Below are 27,296 nucleotides of genomic sequence, written 5' to 3' on the forward strand. Positions count from 1 at the left end.
TACACAAGGCTGGAATGGGCTACAAGACCATCGCCACGCAGCTTGGTGAGAAGGTGACAACAGTTGGTGCGATTATTCGCAAATGTAAGAAACACAAAAGAACTGTCAATCTCCCTTGGCCTGGGGCTCCATGCAAGATCTCACCTTGTGGAGTTGCAATGATCATGAGAACAGTGAGGAATAAGCCCAGAACTACATGGGAGGATCTTGTCAATGATCTCAAGGCAGCTGGGACCATAGTCACCAAGAAAAAAATTGGTAACACACTACGCCGTGAAGGTCTGAAATCCTGCAGCGCCTGCAAGGTCCCCCTGCTCAAGAGCACATATACATGCCCGTCTGAAGTTTGCCAATAAACATCTGAATGATTCAGAGGACAACTGGTGAAAGTGTTGTGGTCAGATGAGACCAAAATGGAGCTCTTTGGCATCAACTCAACTCTCCCGTGTTTGGAGGAGGAGGAATGCTGCCTATGACCCCAAGAACACCATCTCCACCGTCAAACATGGAGGTGGAAACATTATGCTGTGGGGGTGTTTTTCTGCTAAGGGGACAGAACAACTTCACCGCATCAAAGGGATGATGGACGGGGCCATGTACCGTCAAATCTTGGGTGAGATCCTCCTTCCCTCAGCCAGGACATTGAAAATGGGTCGTGGATGGGTATTCCAGCATGACAGTGACCCAAAACACACGGCCAAGGCAACAAAGGAGTGGCTCAAGAAGAAGCACATTAAGGTACTGGAGTGGCCTAGCCAGTCTCCAGACCTTAATCCCATAGAAAATCTGTGGAGGGAGCTGAAAGTTCGAGTTGCCAAACGTCAGCCTCGAAACCTTAATGACTTGGAGAAGATCTGCAAAGAGGAGTGGGACAAAATCCCTCCTGAGATGTGTGCAAACCTGGTGGCCAACTACAAGAAACGTCTGACCTCTGTGATTGCCAACAAGGGTTTTGCCACCAAGTACTAAGTCATGTTTTGCAGAGGGGTCAAATACTTATTTCCCTCATTAAAATGCAAATCATTTTATAACATTTTTGACATGCTTTTTTCAGGATTTTTTTGTTGTTATTCTATCTCTCACTGTTCAAATAAACCTACCATTAAAATTATAGACCAAGCCGCAGCGTGTATAGTGCTCATCTTTAGATTTTAATGAATTCACTTCAAACAACAAAATAACAAACGCTCAACAGTTCCATCAGGTACAACAACTAAACGGAAAGTAACCACCCACAAAACCCAAAGGAAAACAGGCTGCCTAAGTATGGCTTCCAATCAGAGACAACGAAAGACACCTGCCTCTGATTGGAAACCATACACGGCCAAACATGGAAAACAAAACATAGAAATAGAAAACTAGATCAAATTCCCCTAGAAACAAACAAACCCCAAAACAACACCCCTGTCACGCCCTGACCATTCTACTATGGAAAATCACCCTTTTCACTGGTCAGGACGTGACAACAGGCCACAACATGAAGTGTCAATAAATAGATTATAAAGATTCTGCTGATTTATGAAGGTTCTCTCATGATCCACATGTTACTGTAGGGAAGTGCTAATCAACTGGCAGCACGCAAGCCACATCCGGACAGATCATTTATTAATTTAGACTGGCCCTTTGATCAATTCTGAACAAATTAAATCAAACTTTATTTGTCACGTGCCGAATACAACAAGTATAGTCCTTACCATGAAACACTTACTTACAAGCCCATAACCAACAGTGCAGTTCATGAAGAGTTAAGAAAATATTTAACAAATAAAGTAAAAAATAATTAAAAGTAACACAATAAGATAACAATAACGAGGCTATATACAGGGGGTACCGTTACCGAGTCAGTGTGCTGGGGTACAGGTTAGTTGAGGTAATTTCTACATGTAGGTGGGTGTGAAGTCACTATGCATAGATAATAAACAACGAGAAGCAGCAGTATACAAAACAAATGGGGGGGGGGGGGTCAATGTAAATAGTCCGGTGGCCATTTGATTAATTGTTCAGCAGTCTTATGGCTTGGGGGAGGAAACTGTTAACTTCTATGGGCTACATGGGACGCTAGCGTCCCACCCGCAGTACACACTATCAACAGCCAGTGAAATATCAGGGCGGTAAATTCAAAACAACAAAATCTCATAATTCAAATTTCTCAAACATACAACTATTTTACACCATTTGAAAGATAAACATCTCCTTAATGCAACCATGTTGTCCGATTTCAAAAAGGCTTTACAGCGAAAGCATAAAGTTAGATTATGTTAGGACAGTACATAGACAAAACATTACACACAGCCATTTTCAATGCAAGGACAGGCGTCACCAAAAGCAGAAAACCAGCTAAAATTATGCACTAACCTTTGACAATCTTCATCAGATGACACTCCTAGGACATTATGTTAGACAATACATGCATTTTTTGTTCTATCAAGTTCATATTTATATCCAAAAACAGCATTTTGCAATGGCGGTGATGTTCAGAAAATGTATTTCCCCCAAAACTGCCAGTGAATCAGCACAACAATCTACAAAAATACTTTTCATAAACCTTGATAAAAATTGAAACTGTTATTCAAAGAATTATAGATTAACAGCTCCTGAATGCAATCGCGTTGACAGATTTCAAAATAACTTTACTGGGAGAGCACACTTTGCAATAATCTGAATACTGTGCTCAGAAAAACAGCAGGCAATTATAGACACCGGCCATCTTGGAGTCATCTAAACGCATAAATAGCATTATAAATATTCACTTACCTTTAATAATCTTCATCAGAAGGCACTTCCAGGAATCCCAGGTCCACAATAAATGTTGTTTTGTTCGATAAAGTTCATAATTTATGTCCAAATAACTCCATGTTGTTTGCGCGTTCAGTAGGCTACTCCAAATGTAGGAAGTGCGAGGGAAATGTGACGACGGAAAGTCAAGAAAAAGTTATATTTACGTTCGTTCAAACATGTCAAACGTTGTATAGCATCAATCTTTAGGGCCTTGTGAACGTGAAACTTCAAATCAAATTTATTTATGTAGCCCTTCGTATACCAGCTGAAATCTCAAAGTGCTGTACAGAAACCCAGCCTAAAACCCCAAACAGCAAGCAATGCATGTGAAAGAAGCACGGTGGCTAGGAAAAACTCCCTAGGAAAAACTCCCTAGAAAGGCCAAAAACCTAGGAAGAAACCTAGAGAGGAACCAGGCTATGAGGGGTGGCCAGTCCTCTTCTGGCTGTGCCGGGTGGATATTATAACAGAACATGGTCAAGATGTTAAAATGTTCATAAATGACCAGCATGGTCAAATAATAATAATCATAGTAGTTGTCGAGGGTGCAACAAGCACGTCCGGTGAACAGGTCAGGGTTCCGTAGCCGCAGGCAGAACAGTTGAAACTGGAGCAGCAGCATGGCCAGGTGGACTGGGGACAGCAAGGAGTCATCATGCCAGGTAGTCCCGAGGCATGGTCCTAGGGCTCAGGTCCTCCGAGAGAAAGAGAGAAAGAGAGAAAGAGAGAATTAGAGAGAGCGTATTTAAATTCACACAGGACACCGGATAAGACAAGAGAATACTCCAGATGTAACAGACTGACCCTAGCCCCCCGACACATAAACTACTGCAGCATAAATACTGGAGGCTGAGACAGGAGGGATCAGAAGACACTGTGGCCCCATCCGATGATACCCCCGGACAGGGCCAAACAGGCAGGATATAACCCCACCCACTTTGCCAAAGCACAGCCCCCACACCACTAGAGGGATGTCTACAACCACCAACTTACCGTCCGAAGACAAGGCCGAGTATAGCCCACAAAGATTTCCGCCATGGCACAACCCAAGGGGGGGGCGCCAACCCAGACAGGAAGACCACGTCAGTGACTCAACCCACTCAAGTGACGCACCCCTCCCATGGACGGCATGGAAGAACACCAGTAAGTCAGTAACTTCAGTAATATTCCAACCGGACGTTTCTATTGCCTTGAAAAATGTTTTGGAACACAAAGGGAGTTCTCACATGAACACGCCCTATGAACTCAATGGATTTTCAGGGCACCTGCTTACTAGCGTTCTCCTTCGGTCTGTGTTTACCGCAAAAGGCTCAAACAACTTTCTAAGACTGTTGACATCTAGTGGAAGCCTTAGGAAGTGCTATTTGAGTCCTAACTCACTGTGTGTCAGAAAGGCAAGGACTTGAAAAAACTACAGGAACCAGATTTTCATTTCCTGCTTGGAATCTTCTCAGGTTTTTGCCTGCCATATGAGTTCTGTTATACTCACAGACATCATTCAAACAGTTTTAGAGTGTTTTCTATCCAAATCTACTAATAATATGCATATCCTACATTCTGTGTCTGGGTAGCAGGCAGTTTACTTACGGGCACACTTTTCATCCGGACGTCAAAATACTGCCCCCTACCCTAGAGAAGTTAATGAACAGCATTCTCAAATAGGTGTTCCTTTTGTCCAGGTTTGAAAGGGCAGTGTGGAGTGATATTGATTGCGTCATCTGTGGATCTGTTGGGGTGGTATGCGAATCGGAGTGGGTCTAGGGTATCCGGGAGGATGCTGTTGATGTGATCCATGACCAGCCTTTCAAAGCACTTCATGGCTACCGACGTGAGTGCTACGGGGCGGTAATCATTCAGGCAGGTTACCTTCGCTTCCTTGGGCACAGGGACTATGGGGGTCTGCTTGAAACATGTAGGTATTACAGACTCGGTCAGGTAGAGGTTGAAAATGTCAGTGAAGACAATTGCCAGTTGGCCCATTAATACAAGCTTTGCAAAAAAAATCCCCTCCAAAATCCGACTCAGTGTCAAAATGGCAAGTGTGGCCTTTTGTGTGGTTCCTAGCGGTTTGTTTCGGTTTCTAGTGTTTTTTTAGCGGTTTCTAGCTGTTTCTAGTGGTTTCTAGCAGTTTCTAGTGGTTTCTAGCTGTTTCTAGTGGTTTCTAGCTGTTTCTAGTGGTTTCTAGCTGTTTCTAGTGGTTTTTAGCGGTTTCTAGCTGTTTCTAGTGGTTTCTAGCTGTTTCTAGTGGTTTTTAGTGGTTTCTAGTGGTTTCTAGCAGTTTCTAGTGGTTTCTAGTGGTTTCTAGCTGTTTCTATTGGTTTTTAGCAGTTTCAAGCTGTTTCTAGTGGTTTCAATCTGTTTCTAGTGGTTTCTAGCTGTTTCTAGTGGTTTCTAGCTGTTTCTAGTGGTTTCTAGCTGTTTCTAGTGGTTTTTAGTGGATTCTAGCTGTTTCTAGTGGTTTCAAGCCGTTTCTAGTGGTTTTTAGCAGTTTCAAGCTGTTTCTAGTGGTTTCTAGCTTTTTCTAGGGGTTTTTAGTGGATTCTAGCTGTTTCTAGTGGTTTCAAGCCATTTCTAGTGGTTTTTAGCAGTTTCAAGCTGTTTCTAGTGGTTTCAATCTGTTTCTAGTGGTTTCAAGCTGTTTCTAGTGGTTTAAGCTGTTTCTAGCTGTTTCTAGTGGATTCTAGTGGTTTCTAGCTGTTTCTAGTGGCTTTTAGTGGATTCTAGCTGTTTCTAGTGGTTTCTAGCTGTTTCAAGCGAGCGAAGGTGATAATGTATGTGATATCAACAGAGAAGTATATTTTCTGGGTGATTTAAATATTGACTGGCCATCATCAAGCTGCCCACTCAGGAAAAAGCTTCAAACTGTAACCAGTGCCTGCAACCTGGATCAGGTTGTCAGTCAACCTACCAGGGTAGTTACAAACAGTACAGGAATTAAATCATCAACATGTATTGATCACATCTTTACTAACGCTGAAGATATTTGCTTGAAAGCAGTATACAAATCCATAGGATGCAGTGATCACAATATGATAGTCATATCTAGGAAAACCAAAGTTCCAAACGCTGGGCCTTATATAGTGTATAAAAGGTCATACAACAAGTTTTGTAGTGATTCATATGTTTATGATGTAAAGAATATTTGCTGTTCTGTGATGTGTAATGAGGCGCAACCAGACGCTGCACTTGACGTATTTATGAAACTACTTATTCCTGTTACTAATAAGCCTGCACCCATTAAGAAAATGACTGTAAAAACTGTTAAATACCCTTGGATTGATGAGGAATTTAAAATGTGTATGGTTGAGAGGGATGAGGCAAAAGGTATGGCAAATAAGTCTGGCTGCACAACCGATTGGCAAACGTACTGAAAATTAAGAAATCATGTAACTAAACTAAATAAAAATAAACTACACTATGAATCAAAGATAAATTATATAAAGAATGATAGTAAAAAGTTTTGGGGCAACTTAAATTACATTTTGGGAAAAAAAGCCAACTCTGCTCCTTCATTCATTGAATGAGATGGCTCATTCATCAAAGCCCCCTGATATTGAAAACTACTTTAATGACTTTTTCATTGGCAAGATAAGCAAACTTAGGGATGACATGCCAGCCTCAAACGCTGACACTACACATTTAAGTACATCGGACCAAATTACGAAAGACAAGAACTGTACTTTTGAATTCCATAAAGTCAGTGTGGAAGAGGTGAAAACATTATTGTTGTCTATCAACAATGACGCCACCGGGGTCTGACAATCTGGATGGAAAATTACTGAGGATAATAGCAGACGATATTGTCACTCCTATTTGCCGCATCTGACCAATCAGCCTGTTACCAACACTTAGTAAACTTCTGGAAAAAATTGTGTTTGAACAGATACAATGCTATTTTACAGTAAAACAAATTGATAACAGATTTTCAGCATGCTTATAGGGAAGGACACTCAACAAGCACATCACTTACACAAATGACTGATGATTGGCTGAGAGAAATTGATAATAAAATTATTGTGGGGGCTGTCTTGTTAGACTTCAGTGCAGCTTTTGACATTATTGATCATAGTTTGCAGCTGGAAAAACATATGTGTTATGGCTTTACATCCCCTGCTATAATGTGGATAAAGAGTTACTTGTCTAACAGAACACAGAGGGTGTTCTTTAACAGAAGCCTCTCAAATATAATCAAGTCAGAATCAGGAATTCCCCAGGGTAGCTGTTTAGGCACCTTGCTTTTTTTAATTAACCTTTTTTACATCTGGCCCCTGTAAGAATATAGTTGAATAGCTCTGCTGTAGGGTGTGAGACATATTTCGATGGGTTGATGGACCTGCAAAGCTTGGGTTTTGGGTGTGTGAGTGTATTCTTAATCGTCATCTCTCCCATGCGGGAGACAGGGCTTGTTTACAACCTGTTACAACGGTGCCAACATTTTGTGGCTGATCTTTCAGCAGGGGAGTGGGTGAAATTATCAAAGACCTAACTGGGCCCATAACCGCACAGTATGGCTCATTACGTTGTTGTGTGCGTTTTTGTGTACTGAGGAACATGTAACTTGATTCCAGAAGAAAGCCACTTTCAATGTCCTTATGTTGGGGGCTTTAATCAAGATAACTGCTTCTTGGTGTAACCTCGTCCCCAGGCTATTGCGCACATATAAGCCTGGGATATCAACCATTCAAAGTTGGCCTTAGTAGGAGTGGCCAATGATTTCTATGGGAGTGACATTACTGAATAAAGTATTTGTTATCATGTCCTTTGACAGCAAAAACCTTTCCCCTTGTCGTCACAAGTTAACAAAGTCATAGACTCCGCCCATTTCCACAATTTCCCTTCAAGTTTCAGTTTAAACCTAATCCTAACCTTTACCACACTGCTAACCTTATGCCTCACCCTAACCTTGAATTAAGACCAAAAAGCAAACTTTTGTTCTCATGTATTTCTACGATATAGACAATTTTGACTTTGCTATCTAGTGGAAACCATTCCCCTAGCCTCAAGAGAGTGAGAAAACAACAAGCCCTCATTTCCAGCTAGCTAATTAGCAAAGGACATAGATAGCTAATGGCTTCACCCAGAAGAATAAAGACTACACACTTATAATCTTTGGTAGATTCTGGGGAAAACTATCCCGATAAGAGTTACAAACACAATCTCTTTACTGCCAAGACGTCTGACCGATAAGACTGATGCACAAGACACATGGGGGAAGTTGTTGTGGAGATGATTGGTTGGTAGATTAAGCCAATGAGTAATGCGCTGGGAGATTCTCCCGGCACTCTGTATTGGCTAAAGAAGTCAAGTTTGATGCGTTGGTCCACCAGACCTTCTGAGCATTTTGGGCGGAAGTGTCTAGGAACATGTTTAGGTAATGTGACTAACTTGTGTTCACTTTAGAGCATGTGTCATCCTGCAGCATAACATGTCACCCTTTATAAAGCGCATGTTTTTATCATATTTCACATAGTGGGTTATGTCACATTTGACATTGGTGATTATGTCACACAGTTATGTCCCATTTATGAACCCTTTATAAAGCATGACATACTGTTATAGATGATTTGTAACACATTTATGTAGTGCTGATGAAAGCATTATGAAGGCTTTATGAAGTCTTTATAAGCTGAATGTAATTTAAAGTGTGACCTTCTCGATCACTGTAGTTGGTTGCACTTTGAGAGTTCAAACATGCTGTGCTTCATCTGCAGAGTACTGTGGTAAGCCTGAGGGTGCAGGGAGGAGAATGCAGCTGATTCCTGATCGAGAGCGTTATGAAAATGGGGACCAAGTAGAGTACGGATGTCTTGCAATTTGTAAGAACGGAGAGTGGGATAAGACCATCAAGGGCAAAGGTAAGTTTAAAGGGGCAACCTGCAGTTACTACACCCATTGTTGGACTTCTAAATGAATTACATGTACCAAATGATTCTTGAAGAACATAACTTATAAATGACTCATGAGCTTAGTTCAACTGTCACACCTCCTCATAACCCAAAGTATAAGATTGTTTACAAACAAATGAGTAAAACAAAGTAAATGTAAACAAACACTATATAGCCTCAAAACATGGTTCAAAGTATAATGTTGATATCATGGATGGTCTGTCCATGCATCCATAGCTATGTCTATGAATTGGAGAGTGGTAAAATTTTGCTTGACATTAACTTTTTTACCCACTTGTCCTTTGGAAAAGTAGGACAGATTTTGACTTGAGTGAAAGCTCAAGTCCAAATTGTGTTGTATGATGCAAGAAGACACTTTACAAAATGAAATTCATTAGTATCATTATTATTACCATACTGAGAATGAGACAAAAATGTAGAATACCATCTGTCTAGAGCTGGGTAATATGGACAGAGTTAGCTTATGCACAGTTAGGCCTACTTTCCATTAGGGCTCTAGGCAGCCTAGCTATGTTAGCTATTTCTAACATGTACAGGGAATGCATGATGGATATTTTGGTGTTCCTCATGTCAAAGTAGGATCCAGAATGATTAGATTTATTTGTTGCTCTTCAGGAATCATCTTTTTTGTTCATATTGGCCTAGATTATATGTTACGTAATTCACCACCTGATGAGGAAGTGGGAAATCAAAACACATTAGCTAGATTGCTAACCCTAAATAAGATAATGTTGCTAGATAGCAATGTAATTGATATAACAGTGAATGTAATGTCCAACAAAAACGGTCCATTGGTAGACCTATATAGAGTATATATATATATATATATATATATATATATATATATATATATATATATGTATATATACTCTACAAACAGCGCGCTAAGCTCCGTTCCACTAGTGCATTATCTCAATTACATTCTCTGTTTGTAAAGTGGTAGCATTTCCTTATTATTTAGTGTTGCGAATATGTGTTAAACTCACAGAAAGCTGGAACTCCACTCTCTTTAAAAACAGTTGTTTTAAAAACTGAGCAAATAACTCACTAAGTACACTACAGTGCATTCGGAAAGTATTCATGCCCGTTGAATTTTTCCACATTGTTACATTACAGCCTTATTCTGAAATGGATTAAATAAATCAATCTACACACAATACTGCACAATGACAAAGCGAAAAGAGTTTAGAAATTTGTGCACATTTACTTAAAATAAAAAACATCAATACCTTATTTATAATAAGTATTCTGACACTTTGCTATGAGACTCAAAATCCTGTTTCCATTGATCATCCTTGAGATGTTTCTACAACTTGATTGGAGTCCACCTGTGGTAAATTAAATTGATTGTACAGGATTTGGAAAGGCACAAACCTTTCTATATAAGGTCTCATTGTTGACAGTTCATGTCAGAGCAAAAACCAAGACATGAGGTCGCAGGAATTGTCCGTAGAGATCTGAGACAGGATTGTGTCGAGGCACAGATCTGGGGAAGGGTATCAAAAAATATCTGCAGCATTGAAGCACCCCAAGAATACAGTAGCCTCCACATTATGAGGTGGGAGAAGTTTGGAAATACCAAGACTCTCCTTAGAGCTGGCCTCCTGGCCAAACTAAGCAATAGGGGGAGAAGGGCCTTGGTCAGGGAGGTGACCAAGAACCGATGGTCACTGACAGAGCTCCAGAGTTCCTCTGTGGAGATGGGAGAACCTTCCAGAAGGACAACGATCTCTGCAGCACTCCACCAATCAGGCCTTTATGGTAGAGTGGCCAGACGGAAGCCGCTCCTCAGTAAAAAGGCACATGACAGCCCACTTGGAGATTGCCAAAAGGCACCTAAAGGACTTTCAGACCATGAGAAACAAGATTCTCTGGTCTGATGAAACCAAGATTGAACTATTTGGACTGAATACCAAGCGTCACGTCTGGAGGAAACCTGGCACTATCCCTACGGTGAAGAATGGGATGGCAGCATCATGCTGTGGGGATGTTTTTCAGCGGCAGGGACTGGGAAACTAGTCAGGATCGAGGTAAAGACGGAGAGACCTGAAAATAGCTGTGCAGCGACGAGAAGAATGGGAGAAACTCCCAAAATACAGGTGTGCCAAGCTTGTAGCGTCATACCCAAGAAGACTCGATGCTGTAATCTCTGCCAAAGGTGCTTCAACAAAGTACTGAGTAAAGGGACTGAATGATTATGTAATGTATGTGGATGCTTCAGGGGGTTTTTATTATAAATTTGCAAAAATGTATTAAAACCAGTTTTTGCTTTGTAATTATGGGGTATTGTGTGTATATTGATGAGGGGGAAAAACAATTGAATACATTTTAGAATAAGGCTGAAACTTAACAAAATCTGGAAAAAGTTAAGGGGTCTGAATACTTTCCGAATGCACTGTAGAAAAATGTGATTGGCTCTCAATGCAATACAATCATTATATTCCGATGTGCTCTGCAGAGATTGTGAGAACGGTGCGCAACACATCACATCCGGAGGGCACTTTGATCCAATTCTGATCTGAGTAATTGTTTGATATTGTTCTTTTTTTATGTATTTTTTTACTTGTCCATTCGGACAACTTAAATTTATATTGTGCTTGCCCAACAATTTTTTTTTTCACTTGTCCCGTACAAGCTTTAACCTCTCTAGGGTATGTGGGACGAAATCGTCCCACCTACTCAACAGCCAGTGGAATCACGTGGCGCGATATTCAAATACCTTAGAAATGCTATTACTTCAATTTCTCAAACATATGACTATTTTACACCATTTTAAAGACAAGACTCTCGTTAATCTAACCACACTGTCCAATTTCAAAAAGGCTTTACAACGAAAGCAAAACATTAGATTATGTCAGCAGAGTACCCAGCCAGAAATAATCAGACACCCATTTTTCAAGCTATAATGTCACATAAACCCAAACCACAGCTAAATGCAGCACTAACCTTTGATGATCTTCATCAGATGACACTCCTAGGACATTATGTTATACAATACATGCATGTTTTGTTCAATCAAGTTCATATTTATATCAAAAACCAGCTTTTTACATTAGCATGTGACCTTCAGAACTAGCATACCCACCGCAAACTTCCGGTGAATTTACTAAATTACTCACGATAAACGTTCACAAAAAACATAAATTATTTTAAGAATTATAGATACAGAACTCCTTTATGCAATCGCTATGTCCGATTTTAAAATAGCTTTTCGGCAAAAGCACATTTTGCAATATTCTGAGTAGATAGCCGGGCCATCACGGGCTAGCTATTTTGACACCCACAAAGTTTGGCCCTCACCAAACTCAGATTTACTATAAGAAACACTCCCAGGACTTCTACTTCAATAACAAATGTTGGTTTGGTTCAAAATAATCCATAGTTATGTTCAAATATCCTCTGTTTTGTTCGTGCGTTCAAGACACTATCCGAAGGGTAACGAAGGGTGACGCGCCCGGCGCGTATCGTGACAAAAAATGTCTAAATATTCCATTACCGTACTTCGAAGCATGCCAACCACTGTTTAAAATCAATTTTTATGCAATTTTTCTCGTAAAAAAGCGATAATATTCCGACCGGGAAACCCTGTTTTCGTTCAAAGACTGAAAATCTAAAATGGACTCTTCACATGCACGCGCTCCCCAGTCTCTTTGTTCTCAGAACGACCACTATCCAAAAGCGCTAGTGTTTTTCAGCCATGGGCTGCAAAGTCATCATTCAACGTTTTGCCGCCTTCTGAGAGCCTATGGGAGCCGTAGGAAGTGTCACGTTACAGCAGAGATCCTCAGTTTTCAATAAAGAGAGTGTAGAAGGTCAGAGAGGGCACTTCCTGTTTGGAATCTTCTCAGGTTTTTGCCTGCCATATGAGTTCTGTTATACTCACAGACACCATTCAAACAGTTTTAGAAACTTTAGGGTGTTTTCTATCCAAATCAAACAATTATATGCATATTCTAGTTTCTGGGCAGTAGTAATAACCAGATTAAATCGGGTATGTTTTTTATCCGGCCGTGCAAATACTGCCCCCTACCCAAGAGAGGTTAACGTCGAACAATGCAATTGGATTGATATTTCCACACAGAGTAACAGATTACACTGTTTTTAAAAGATGTGGTGGAAATGGAGGAGCCAAAAGAGTGTATGGAGGAGGGTATTCCTCCATGTCTGCGCTTCGCTTGCAGATTACTGTAGTAAACCTGAGGGTGCAGACACCAGAATGCTGCTGATTCCTGACCGAGAGAGATATGAAAATGGGGACCAAATAGATTATGGATGCCTTAGCGGCCCAAACACAGGCTCAAGAGGAAAAGCAACTTGCAAGAACGGAGAGTGGAGTAAGACAATCGAGTGCCAAGGTAAGTCTGTAGGACTGTATTTTACAGTACAGAAAGCAACATGTATTTACATGGACATATGGTAATTAGACAATTATAACCTGTTAATAATTGATTCTTTGGTTAATCTGAACCCGTACCACTGGGTACCGTTACCTTGGTACCAGCTAGTTACCACGTTTTTTTTCTTCACATTTTAAAATTTAACCAAGCAAGTCAGTTAAGAACAAATTCTTATTTACAATGACGGCCTACCGGGGAACAGTGGGTTAACTGCCTTGTTCAGGGGCAGAATGACAGATTTTTTACTTGTCAGCTCTAGGATTCGATCCAGCAACCTCTCGGTTACTGGCTGTCTGCCGCCCCGATTATGTTTCAGTCCAATAAAATAAAGTACCGGTTAGTCAAGGGGGGGCAAAGTACTGCCCGCGGGCCGCATCCGGCCGCCGGGCAATTCAATGCGGCACACGAGATATTCACAAAATAATAAAAAAATATATATATTATACCTTTTTTCTCCCCAATTTCATGGTATCCAAGTGGTAGTTATAGTCTTGTCCCATCGCTGCAAGTCCCATATGGACTCCGGAGAGGCAAAGGTCGAGAGCCGCGCGTCCTCCGAAACACAACCCAGCCAAGCCGCACTGCTTCTTGACACAATGCCCGCTTAACCCGGAAGCCAGCTGCACCAATGTGTGGGAAGAAACAGCGTACACCTGGCCACACTGTGTCAGCGTGCATGCGCCTGGCCCACCACAGGAGTCGCTAGAGCGCGATGGTACAAGATCATCTCGGCATGCAGTAAGTCCTATGTCAGTGGTACTGTATTACCATAGCACTGTACCTTTTGCAATGCTTTATCACAGTTTCACACAGTAGCCCCCATTGAACAATTTTTACCTAAAAGATGTGGTGGAAAAGGAGGAGCCTGGAAGGGAGAGTATGGAGCAGTGTATTATACACTCTTTGATAGAGTGGTGAGGAGGAGGAGGAGTTCCACGAACCCGTAGTGTCCAGATGTAATTTAGCCAATTACTGTAGTCATTGCGATCTGTACAGTTGCTATTTTCTCATGTCAATTAACTCGTGGTTTTCCTGGATTATTCATTCTATTAATAAAGTGTGATTTAAATCAACAAATACGGTAGTCAGTTGAAAAAAAGTTGAAAAAAGTTAAGTTGGCTGTGTTGGCAAACTCACAACATATACCATTGAGCCAAGCGGGGAAAGGCTGCCCGTTATCACAGTTTCAAGACCAGTAAGAAACGTCCAGCTAACCCTACGCCAATGACGCCAGTGGATCTCAAAACTGAACTTGGATCTGTGTTATTAAGTAGCCATGATATGCTTCACCATCGTATTCGTAAGACAGATATCTTGAATTAGTCATGACTATTCAATGAAACAATACATCATTTTAACGTTTCTTTCCAGTGAATTTCTTAGTTACATGAGTTGTAAAACTAGCAAAGGAGTTAACGGTGCAGTATTTATGAAGTTTGGCAATGAGGACGAAACTAGCATAGTTCAACTAGCCAGCTAGTTTAGCAAGGGAAAACCTGGGAAAACGAGCTCAGACCTGGTGCGCATTGCGGACATGCATGCTATGCTAATTCAGGAGACAGATCAACGTTTTTATGCCCTGATATCAGGAGCCGGGAGCAAAAAGTTTGATTAAACAATTCAGTGACTGAAACAAATAATTCTGATTACATATATTTAAGGAGAGCAAATCGATGTACAATCCCGAAATCAGCTGTAACTGTCAATAGTAAAACAAACCTTAAAACGATGTTTGGCTGAATTCTGAATATAGAATATTAATGGTGAATTTGCTTCCGGACACGGTAGACTCCTCTTTCTCATTTACCTTCTGGTTGTCCAGAATAGTTGATTGACTTCCAGAAACACACACCCTCATTACAGTTTTAAAGGGCGACTGCACTGATTTGGCCTCGTTTTTCATCAAAGCTCGTTAGGAATTTTAGTCAAACGAGAGTTGTCTTGGAGTTGTGGTTTGATGTGGATGTTTGTTGGATGTGTCTTTACCATTCAATCACAACAAACAAAGGACAGCAGCTAGCCAGCTCGAGTTGAAACATTGTTGAAAGCAAGCTGGCAACATGTATCATACATGTCATCAGGTTTGTTAGATTATGAGCTAGCTAGCTAACGTTAGCTAGCAGGGATCAACCCTTGTCTTCAGGTGCAATGTTAGCTATGCAAATATTCCTCTCACATCACACGTTAGGGATTGACTATGCATTTAACTAGTTATATCGCAGCCATTTATCATAGCGGCATAGCCTATCAACTGATGGCATGTAGCTACATGTAGCTAGTTAGCAAGCTATAATCAAAACTTAGCTAGCTACTGTTAAAGTTGTGTCTATTCGTTTCTGGTATCAGAACAAAATAGTCAGCACATAGTAACTTCTGATTTAGCTGTACTTTAATTAATGCAAACACGTGTATGGTAAATATGTCGTTCGTATACGGTCTCTCTGTGACACCTCGCAGGGCAGACAGAAGAAGAGGGCGACACATCCTTTGTTTCTCTCTTATATACTCTGACAGAGATAGTTCCCGCTCAATGCTGGCCTGTCAGAGGGAGGAGGAGCGTGGTTTAAACTTGCTCCTCCTATTGTCGGCGTGCAGGCTGGTCCCAGCCTAGTGACGCACTTCCTGTCGCTGGGTGTCGTTCTTCCTGTCTTCAGCAGTTGATTTATCCATAGTTTATATACTTAATATTGTAGCATAGCTTCCCCGGTATATTATAAAGGTTATGCATACAAATAGCCAGTTCAACCCTAACACTCCTTTACTTACCAACAACACACCAGTCTCTTGACGGTTGACAGCGCAAGTAGAAACTAGTCAGGTGTAACATTAATCCATATCCTGGCCATCTGCACAAGATTACTGAACAACTTTATGGAAGCCCATCACTAGAGTAGCTAGTTCCCGAGCAAGGGCAAATACTAACCACACATCTTGTCTGGCGAAGCAGTTCAAGTGCAGTGGGCGAGTTCCCAGTTGTTTTGATCTCACTGAAGTCGGAAGTCTGAGAGATACGAGGTCCAAGTTCCCATTTGTTATGAACGTGTCATTAGTTGTAATCCAAACCAAACCTTCAAGAGAATCCTGATGCAGTCACGTACCAAACACGTTTTGGACGACACTGACTTCATTACCAAAATGATAGTATATACACTTTGTAGTCAATTTTGACACTAGAATTAATGTTTCTTACTCATATTGATGCTATATAGGCCTTTTAAAAGAGAAATTGGTTCTAAAGGGCAGTTGACCTTTGAAAAAGCTTTTTGCTGAGAGGGATAAATATCAACTTTGCCTAACTTTGTGAGCTATTTAAAGGGGATCTGCACGTATTCTGGAATAGAAGGCCAAGACCATGTTAACCACAACATATCCTTGGTTTTCTCTAATTCCTAATGTAGGACATAAAATGTTGCAGATCAATTGAAATGTATGATTGATATATACACTGCTCAAAAAAATAAAGGGAACACTTAAACAACACAATGTAACTCCAAGTCAATCACACTTCTGTGAAATCAAACTGTCCACTTAGGAAGCAACACCGATTGACAATACATTTCACATGCTGTTGTGCAAATGGTATAGACAACAGGTAGAAATTATGGGCAATTAGCAAGACACCCCCAATAAAGGAGTGGTTCTGCAGGTGGGGACCACAGACCACTTCTCAGTTCCTATGCTTCCTGGCTGATGTTTTGGTCACTTTTGAATGCTGGCGGTGCTTTCACTCTAGTGGTAGCATGAGACGGAGTCTACAACCCACACAAGTGGCTCAGGTAGTGCAGCTCATCCAGGATGGCACATCAATGCGAGCTGTGGCAAGAAGGTTTGCTGTGTCTGTCAGCGTAGTGTCCAGAGCATGGAGGCGCTACCAGGAGACAGGCCAGTACATCAAGAGACGTGGAGGAGGCCGTAGGAGGACAACAACCCAGCAGCAGGACCGCTACCTCCGCCTTTGTGCAAGGAGGAGCAAGAGGAGCACTGCCAGAGCCCTGCAAAATGACCTCCAGCAGGCCACAAATGTGCATGTGTCTGCTCAAACGGTCAGAAACAGACTCCATGAGGGTGGTATGAGGGCCCGACGTCCACAGGTGGGGGTTGTGCTTACAGCCCAACACCGTGCAGGACGTTTGGCATTTGCCAGAGAACACCAAGATTGGCAAATTCGCCACTGGCGCCCTGTGCTCTTCACAGATGAAAGCAGGTTCACACTGAGCACGTGACAGACGTGACAGTCTGGAGACGCCGTGGAGAACATTCTGCTGCCTGCAACATCCTCCAGCATGACCGGTTTGGCGGTGGGTCAGTCATGGTGTGGGGTGGCATTTCTTTGGGGGGCCGCACAGCCCTCCATGTGCTCGCCAGAGGTAGCCTGACTGCCATTAGGTACCGAGATGAGATCCTCAGACCCCTTGTGAGACCATATGCTTGTGCGGTTGGCCCTGGGTTCCTCCTAATGCAAGACAATGCTAGACCTCATGTGGCTGGAGTGTGTCAGCAGTTCCTGCAAGAGGAAGGCATTGATGCTATGGACTGGCCCGCCCGTTCCCCAGACCTGAATCCAATTGAGCACATCTGGGACATCATGTCTCGCTCCATCCACCAACGCCACGTTGCACCACAGACTGTCCAGGAGTTGGCGGATGCTTTAGTCCAGGTCTGGGAGGAGATCCCTCAGGAGACCATCCGCCACCTCATCAGGAGCATGCCCAGGCATTGTAGGGAGGTCATACGGGCACGTGGAGGCCACACACACTACTGAGCTTCATTTTGACTTGTTTTAAGGACATTACATCAAAGTTGGATCAGCCTGTAGTGTGGTTTTCCACTTTAATTTTGAGTGTGACTCCAAATCCAGACCTCCATGGGTTGATAAATTACAACAGGCCTACAAGCCCTCAGTCCAGCCTCTCTCAGGCTATTGCAGACAGTCTGAGCACTGATGGAGGGATTGTGCGTTCCTGGAGTAACTTGGGCAGTTGTTGTTGCCATCCTGTACCTGTCCCGCAGGTGTGATGTACGGATGTACCGATCCTGTGCAGGTGTGGTTACACGTGGTCTGCCACTGCGAGGATGATCAGCTGTCCATCCTGTCTCCCTGTAGCGCTGTCTTAGGCGTCTCACAGTCGTACATTGCAATTTATTGCCCTGGCCACATCTGCAGTCCTCACGGCTCTTTGCAGCATGCCTAAAGCACGTTCATGCAGATGAGCAGGGACCCTGGGCATCTTTCTTTTGGTGTTTTTCAGAGTCAGTAAAATGGCCTCTTTAGGCCTCTAAGTTTTTATAACTGTGACCTTAATTGCCTACCGTCTGTAAGCTGTAAGTGTCTTAACGAACGTTCCACAGGTGCATGTTCATTAATTGTTTTTGGTTCATTGAACAAGCATGGGAAACAGTATTTAAACCCTTTACAATGAAGATCTGAAAGACAGGGTCCTGAAAAAGGGACATTTCTTTTTTTGCTGAGTATAGTTGGTAAACAATGCAATTGCCTAGCCTCATTCCTTGCACACATAGCTCTGTCTATGAATTTGAGAGTGATTACATTTCTCCAGCCCCATACCCCAGCCCCATTACTCAGTGGCAGGGTGACCGCTTTCTTATTGTTGATTATTGCAGATTGCCCCTTTAAGACTGCAGGGTAACTCATCTCTTTGACTTCAAGCAATATACTAATATAATGTTTTTCTGTAATTGTTTTGTCTCTAAACAGCATTTGCTAAATGTAAATTATCATTGCCACCAAGAGGAACCAGTTATACACCTGCTGGCAGAAATCTGTTCTTGCCTAATGAAAGGGTAACGGTGACCTGTACCTCAGGATTCTGGATATTTTTCTCACGTCAGACTGAAAATACAATAACATGCAAAGAGGACGGAAAGTGGTCATCTTCTACAGATTGTGAACGTATGTTCATACTCAAATCAAATCACATTTTATTTGTCACATGCTTGGTAAACAACAGGTGTTGGCTAACAGTGAAATGCTTACTTCCGGGTCCTTTTTCAACAATGAAGATTTAAAGATAAAAAGTCAAATGAAAATGGCTGGCTGGCGGGCGGCGATGGCTGCGCCCGGCTGACGGGCGAGCCTTGCTGTGGTCCTGTTAGGGTGGGTAGTTCTGTCACAGCTGTCGTGGAAGAGAGAATGGGACCAAGGCGCAGCGGGTTGCGTGCTCAACATATTTATTATAATAATGAGAACACCATGGAAAAACAATAAACAAACTAACGACAGGAACAGAGAAGCAGGCTCAACAAAAGCAGTGCTCTCAAACAACTACCCACAAGTGACAAACAAAAACACACACCTATTTATAGGACTCCCAATCAGAGGCAACTAGAAACACCTGCCTCCAATTGAGAGTCCAGCACCCAACCTACACATAGAAAACTACCCTAGAACATACACAACACAAACCCTCTGCCACGTCCTGACCAAAACTAGTACAATTACTCCCTCTGCTGGTCAGGACGTGACAGTTCCCCCCCTAAAGGTGCAGACCCTGAATGCACCTCAAAAGAAAAACACAGAAAACCCGCAAAACAAACAGAAAAATCCCCCTAAACTAAAGGGAGGGAAGGGAGGGTGGCTGCCGGCAACGACGGCACTGTGCTACACCCCCTCTCCCCAACCCACCTATATCGGAGGCGGCTCAGGTGCAGGACGTGGACCCCGCTCCACCCTCGGCGTCGCCCACTTAGGTGGCGCCCCTGGCCGTGTCGGAGGACTGGTGGGCTAACCTGACTTCGCCCGGCTGGCGGGCAATTCTTGCTGCGCCCTGCTGGCGGGTGCCTCTGGCTGCGCCCGGCTGGCGGGCGGCGATGGCTACGCCTGGCTGGCGGGCGGCGATGGCTGCGCCCGGCTGACGGGCGAGCCTTGCTGTGCCCGGCTGGCGGACGACCCTGGCTGCGCCCGGCTGGCGGGCCGCTCTGGCAGCTCCTGACTGGCGGGCCGCTCTGGCAGCTCCTGACTGGCGGGCGGCTCTGGCAGCTCCTGACTGGCGGGCGGCTCTGGCAGCTCCTGACTGGCGGGCGGCTCTAGACTGGCTGGCGGCTCTGGCGGCTCCAGACTGGCTGGCGGCTCTGGCAGCTCCAGGCTGGCTGGCGGCTCTGGCGGCTCCAGGCTGGCTGGCGGCTCTGGCAGCTCCAGACTGGCTGGCGGATCTGGCGGCTCCAGACTGGCGAGGCTGGGCTGACGCACTAGAAGCCTGATGCGTGGGGCTGGTACTGGATGTGCCAGCCTGGAGACACGCACCTCAAGGCTAGTGCGTGTAGCGGGAACAGGCCGAGTCGGACTGGGTTGACGCACTAGAAGCCTGATGCGTGGGGCTGGTACTGGACGTGCCAGCCTGGAGACACGCACCTCAGGGCTAGTGCGGGGAGCGGGAACAGGCCGAGTCGGACTGGGTTGACGCATTAGAAGCCTGATGCGTGGGGCTGGTACTGGACGTGCCTGCCTGGAGACACAGGCACCTCAAGGCTAGTGCGTGTAGCGGGAACAGGCCGAGTCGGACTGGGTTGACGCACTAGAAGTCTGATGCGTGGGGCTGGTACTGGACATGCCAGCCTGGAGACACGCACCTCAAGGCTAGTGCGGGGAGCGGGAACAGGCCGAGTCGGACTGGGTTGACGCACTAGAAGCCTGATGTGTGGGGCTGGTACTGGACGTGCCAGCCTGGAGACACGCACCTCAAGGCTAGTGCGTGTAGCGGGAAACACTGGACCGTAGAGGCGCACTGGCGGTCTCGAGCACAGGGCTGGCATCACCCCTACTGGCTGGATGCCCACTTTCCCCTGGCACATGCGGGGCGCTGGTACTGCGCGTACCGGCCTGAAAATACCCGGCCTCGCCACAGCACCCATCACCCCAAAGCACGGGACCTGTCCAGTATGTCTCTGCCCAAAAAGGGTACGGGGAGCTGGCCTGGGGCTCCATCCTCGCCCAGCCAAACTGCCCTTGTGCCCCCCCAAAAATGTTTTATTGGGGCTGCCTCTCGGGCTCCCTTACCAGCCGTGTTCCCCGGTCCTCGCCAGATTTCCTCCGCTGCTTGGTCCTGTTAGGGTGGGTAGTTCTGTCACAGCTGTCGTGGAAGAGAGAATGGGACCAAGGCGCAGCGGGTTGCGTGCTCAACATATTTATTATAATAATGAGAACACCACGGAAAAACAATAAACAAACTAACGACAGGAACAGAGAAGCAGGCTCCACAAAAGCAGTGCTCTCAAACAACTACCCACAAGTGACAAACAAAAACACACACCTATTTATAGGACTCCCAATCAGAGGCAACTAGAAACACCTGCCTCCAACTGAGAGTCCAGCACCCAACCTACACATAGAAAACTACCCTAGAACATACACAACACAAACCCTCTGCCATGTCCTGACCAAAACTAATACAATTACTCCCTCTGCTGGTCAGGACGTGACAGTGAAACTATGAAATACATAAATTAACTGAATGACAAAAAAACGTGACGCAGAGGTGAAACATACACTACTCAAAATGAATCTCCCACATACCCAGGTGGGACAAACACCAACTTAAATATGACCTCCAATTAGAGACAACGATGACCAGCTGCCTCTAATTGGAGATCATCCCAAACAAAGCCCAACATAGAAATACAAATCTAGAATAACCCAACATAGAAAATCTAACCTACAAAATAAAACCTGTCACGCCCTGACCTTCTCTACCATAGAAAATAACAGCTTTCTATGGTCAGGACGTGACACCCAGACACTTGGCTGTAAAGTTAGGATGACATTTATACTCATTCATCTAAAACTCTGAGGATGTGAGTAAAGACACTGATCCAGAGGGTTTAAGGCTACTGGAAAGATCAAGCATCAGATTTTAGCCTATTGTTTGATTCCCTATTTGATGATTTGGTGTGGAATTGGTAATGGCATGAACGTTCACTCACTTTGCTCCGATTTGTTTTTCCAGATATTGCTCTGTTCAGTGCTTTTACCAAACTGACAGCTTAGCCAAAATGTAATGATATGGTAATGCTTTATAGAACAGGTCCTCATAGTGTGCTGTTAACTGAACGATGTGTCACAATGCGTTCTGTAATGTTTCATGCCATTGTTTCCCCCAGATATAAAGGGAGCATGCATCATATTGAGGGTATAAGGAGTAATAGACAGGTGTGTCATTGTGTATTACTGTACAGCAGGGGTGGAAAGAGTACTGTAAAATCCTACTCAAGCAGAAGTACTGTTACTTTAATGAAATTGTAATCAAGTAGAAGTAAAAGTAGTGGTGTAAAATACTACTCAAGTAAAAGTAAAAAGTAGCACATTTTAAAAGTTCGCAGAGAAAAAGTGGGAACCAAATAAATGATACATGCATTAGCCCATACAAAGGCCCTGGAGGAAAAGCAACTTGCAAGAATGGAGAATGGCACATGCCAGTTGAGTGTAAAGGTAAGTCTTAAGTCTATGGTACTGTATTACCATGGTGCTGTATTATCATGTTACTGTATTTTCATGGTACTGTATAATCTTGACAATGTATTATCATGGTATTGTATTATCATGATAGTGTATTATGGTGCGGTATCATGGTACTGTATTATCCTATCCTGATTATCCTACTGTATTACCATGGTATTGTACTATCCTGTTCTGTTTCATTGTAATGTATTTTCATGGTATTGTATTATCCTGGTACTGTATCATTGTAATGTATTTTCATAGTATTATATCATGATTTCTATCTATTCCCTATTTAATCTAGCAAGCTGTCCTGATCCCCCTAGTATTGAAAATGGAGATTTCATCAAGGAAAAGAGAGATGAAGGTATTACAGAGGTGTACTACCAATGCAGCAGACGGTATACACTGAGTTTCACAGGCAGCATCAGATGTCAGAATGGAATATGGCCGAGCCCTCCAAAGTGTTTACGTAAGTACATTATTTTCAACTGGTCTGAAAATGGTGTCATATCTACATGTCAAGTGTATGTGAGTATATAAATGTATGAATATGTACTGTACACTAAGGGAAAAAAATAATTACTGGGTTTCATTTCCATCAGGACCTTGTGAGATTTCCACTTTTGATGCAGAGTACAATCTACAGAATTTACCCATGAAAGACAATATTGCGCACGGTGAAAAAAAGACTCTTCAGTGCAAAGAGGGATATTACCATAAATACAAAAGATTCGGATGGAATATAGTAGAAATTGAGGTGAAGTGTGATGATGGAGAGATGCAGTATGGAGAACACAAACCTATATGTAAGTTCATGTCATGTAAAGGAACACCCATCAGTGTAAGATAGTCATTCTCTCAACATTAACAGGTTAACATCATCTAATATATGGAATACATAAGTCCAGAATGCCTTGTGAGCTATCTACTGTAGATAAATACAATAGAAATGGATAGTATTTTCTCATTTTGATTGAAACCTTTTTTTATGAAAATCAATCCACCTGTTTGATAATATTCAATGAGGCCACAATGTGTAACCTTCTGACTAAACACAATCATTTGTTCTTTGGTTTTTAGGTAGCCATCTTGATTCATAGGTAGATGATGAACATAATGGGTGAGTTAAATTAACAAGGAGAATGGCATGTCTTATAATCACACAAACCTGTAGACAGAGTGAAGGCAGAGCAAGTTCCTGAAGTCAAGTATTACAAACAGTTTTTTAAACAGTATTATAAACAGTATTGTAAACAGTATTACAATCAGTATTGTAAAAAGTAATATAATCAGTATTATAAACAGTATTATAAACAGTAATATAGTCAGTATTGTAATCAGCATTATAATCAGTAATATGAACAGTATTATAAACAGTAATATAATCAGTATTGTAATCAGTATTGTAAACAGTAATATAATCAGTAATATAAACAGTATTATAAACAGTAATATAATCAGTATTATAATCAGTAATATGAACAGCATGCTATGGCTTATCAGTGGAGCATAACAGAAACATGTCGGAAAGTAACAAACCAACCGGGAGTCGTTTCTCTAATCACTGACACACAGTGAAAGGTCACATGGTTAAACACTGTCCACTCTCCTCTATAATCGGAGTGATCAGCAGTATTACTCCACAAACTCTGATCTATAGTAGTAGTGATCATCAGTATTACTCCACAGACTCTCCTCTATAGTAGGAGTGATCAGCAGCATTACTCCACAGACTCTGATCTATAGTAGTAGTGATCAGCAGTATTAATCCACAGACTCTGATCTGTAATAGTAGTGATCAGCAGTATTAATCCACAGACTCTGATCTATAGTAGTAGTGATCAGCAGTATTAATCCACAGACTCTGATCTATAGTAGTGGTGATCAGCAGTATTAATCCACAGACTCTGATCTGTAATAGTAGTGATCAGCAGTATTAATCCACGGACTCTGATCTATAGTAGTAGTGATCAGCAGTATTAATCCACAGACTCTGATCTATAGTAGTAATCAGCAGTATTACTCAACATACTGATCCTGTCATGTGATTTAATTCCTACAGATATTCTACAGAGTGATGTCATGATGTTCCCTCCATCAAATGCAAGAATCCTTACAAAGTCGCCTTTATATGCAAGGAGAAGATCTATTTGCTTTTGTGGTTTCTTTGTCGCTTGTTTAATTTAGGTTTAGAAAAAATGTGAGCCATCCAGTAATGGAATACATGTAGTGTCTTTTTCAACATTTGACATTGTATCATCATTGTAACAAAATATCAGTCTCAGCTTCACTATAATAACAGTACAGCTATCTAAAGCTAGACTAAAATGGTACATTTGTTATATTAGTACAAAGAGATGTGATTGTGTGAACATCCTATCAAGTTTATAAATTGCCTGGCTGGGCTGATGAGACAGTGGATTGCGCAGTCAGATGGAACAGGAATTAGGCATTTTAACATCATAGATTTAGCCAGGTGGTAGCTTGTGGAATAGACACTGACTGGAATGCGGTTTTAACCAATCATTATTCAGGATTAGACCAACACGCTGTATAATGTGTAAATATCCTGCTGTTTCTCCCAGCTGTGTGATTCATTATCTGAAGGTTTAATATAAATGAACAACTGATGTTATGATTGTGATTGACCTCATCAAGGAAGACAATAAAGTTGAGGAAAAGAGATGACACGTTGTCTCCATGAGTCTTTACAAGGCTACAGTACAACAGAATAAGATGATTTACAGATGTTATCCTAACAAATACACATATTAAAGATGACTGATGCTCTTTCTCAGATCAGTATCACTGTTGTCATTGATCGTTCTTGTAAATCAGTTTTGTCTCTTATCATCCACCTATAGCTGCTTTCTCAGGTGAACAGTAGATCTTCTCTAGTGTCTCAGGACAGCATAAGTAATGCCTCAGTTGGTCATGTTTTTTTATGTATTTGCTTTACTTCTTGCCTCTGGTGATCTCAGCTTACTGGACGTGATGGCAACTGTCTTGTTGGACGAACATGTAAATGAATAACCCCTGTCAATTGTTTGCTCCAATTATTTTCAGATTGATGGTGTTTCATGATTGTCCAACATTAAATAAAGTGTCTCTGGTTCTAATTTACTAAGTTACTCTTTAGTTCATCTGGGAATATTATCATCAAGTATTTTTTTACAATATTGAAGCAGCCAGACAATATCTATTAAAATGTTCCCGTAGTGTTCCTACTACATCATAGTCACTGAGTGAGTCCTGAACATTAAGTCAGGAATATTGTTCTTCAATTCTTATACGCAAGAAAACTTTGAATGTAATGTTATGAATGTTTTGTTGAGATGGTAGGCTAATTTTCAGCAAACCTTGGCATGCTCCCAAGGTGTAGCAATTGATTTTGGCCTTCCCATTTTGCCCCTGGAAAACATGGCTTTATGGGAAACAGTTATCTTGCCTTACTGGAACAAACATTCTGAAGGCCATGTCAATAGACAGTTAACCAGACTTATGTAAGGGTTGTGTAAGTACAGTATTTGTTGTTCAACATCTTTTGTGATTCAATGACCATATAAATGTTTTAATGGAGCCTATCAGCATTCAAACTAACTGTCTTTCTAGCTCTAAACTATCCTCAGCCACATGCTTTAACCTCACTGGTAGATGAGGCTAGCTCTAAACTATCCTCAGCCACATGCTTTAACCTCACTGGCAGATGAGGCTAGCTCTAAACTATCCTCAGCCACATGCTTTAACCTCACTGGTAGATGAGGCTAGCTCTAAACTATCCTCAGCCACATGCTTTAACCTCACTGGTAGATGAGGCTAGCTCTAAACTATCCTCAGCCACATGCTTTAACCTCACTGGTAGATGAGGCTAGCTCTAAACTATCCTCAGCCACATGCTTTAACTATCACACTCCAATGGATCAGCATAGTGTGTTAGCTCTAAATATACAGGGTGCAGAGAATATTGTAGATACAGGATGTCTATTTATTATGTAGTTGAACAATATTTAATCACTAGTGGAAGAGCAAGTATAGTATATTATAGTATAATATAGTGTCAGGGTTCACCTAGTGGTCATGATTTGGGGCCGTACAAATGTTTGATGTATTAGAATAATTGATTATGCTTATGTTATATTAATAGAAGGGCCCCTAACATATTTGCAAAAGGGTTTTCTAATGATCAATTAGCCTTTTAAAATGATAAACTTGGATAAGCTAAAACAACGTGCCATTGGAACACAGGAGTGATGTTTGCTGATAATGGGCCTCTGTACGCCTATGTAGATATTCCATTTTAAAAATTCTGCCGTTTCCAGCTACAATAGTCATTTACAACATTAACAATGTCTACACTGTATTTCTGAACAATTTGATGTTATTTTAATGGACCAAACATTTTCTTTCAAGAACATGGACATTTCTAAGTGACCCCAAACATTTGAACAGTAGTGTATGTTACAGCACACTGTAAAAACGAATTGCCTAACTCATTAAAGAAATTGACTAGTGGCTACTCAAACATCTCCAACGGTCAGTAGAACTCAAATCATAAAAGTTGTACTAACTCAGATGACAATAAGATCTCTTATCACTTAATGTTTTTGAGTAATGTTTACAAATATTAGGTTAATGAGTAAATGTAACTTTATTATTTGTGTTCTGCTACTCTGAAGTTGAGTTTTTGCAAGTTATGATGATTTAATATTTTAAAGTCAATCTAACATTTCTTAAATAAGATGTTCTTGATTCTATTATGTT

The 27,296-nt window shown here is 42.1% G+C and overlaps 1 protein-coding gene and 1 long non-coding RNA gene across 6 annotated transcripts in view; one reads left to right on the forward strand and one right to left on the reverse strand.

Moving 5' to 3' along the window:
• The window catches only part of LOC115158775 (complement factor H-like), a 31,836-nt gene extending 6,182 nt beyond the window's left edge, over nt 1–25,654 (forward strand). For 2 of the 5 annotated variants that reach the window (XM_029708082.1, XM_029708081.1), the window contains exons 2-8: nt 8,490–8,633; nt 12,866–13,039; nt 18,798–18,992; nt 22,837–23,004; nt 23,138–23,343; nt 23,619–23,655; nt 24,598–25,654. In XM_029708082.1, the coding sequence (XP_029563942.1) occupies nt 8,490–8,633; nt 12,866–13,039; nt 18,798–18,992; nt 22,837–23,004; nt 23,138–23,343; nt 23,619–23,639 (908 nt within the window). In that variant the 3' untranslated portion in view covers nt 23,640–23,655; nt 24,598–25,654. Of the gene's footprint in view, nt 1–8,489; nt 8,634–12,865; nt 13,040–18,797; nt 18,993–22,836; nt 23,005–23,137; nt 23,344–23,615; nt 23,656–24,597 lie in introns of all 5 variants that reach the window. The other 3 variants (XM_029708083.1, XM_029708085.1, XR_003868732.1) reach the window with 3 other exon arrangements.
• The window catches only part of LOC115158776 (uncharacterized), a 95,762-nt gene extending 69,533 nt beyond the window's left edge, over nt 1–26,229 (reverse strand). Inside the window, exon 1 of the long non-coding RNA XR_003868733.1 lies at nt 26,156–26,229. This is a non-coding gene — a long non-coding RNA (uncharacterized LOC115158776). The remainder of the gene's footprint in view (nt 1–26,155) is intronic.
• Nucleotides 26,230–27,296: the final 1,067 nt, after the last annotated feature.

Source organism: Salmo trutta, chromosome 22 (assembly GCF_901001165.1).
Source record: "Salmo trutta chromosome 22, fSalTru1.1, whole genome shotgun sequence".
In the NCBI taxonomy this organism is placed as follows: Eukaryota; Metazoa; Chordata; class Actinopteri; order Salmoniformes; family Salmonidae; genus Salmo; species Salmo trutta.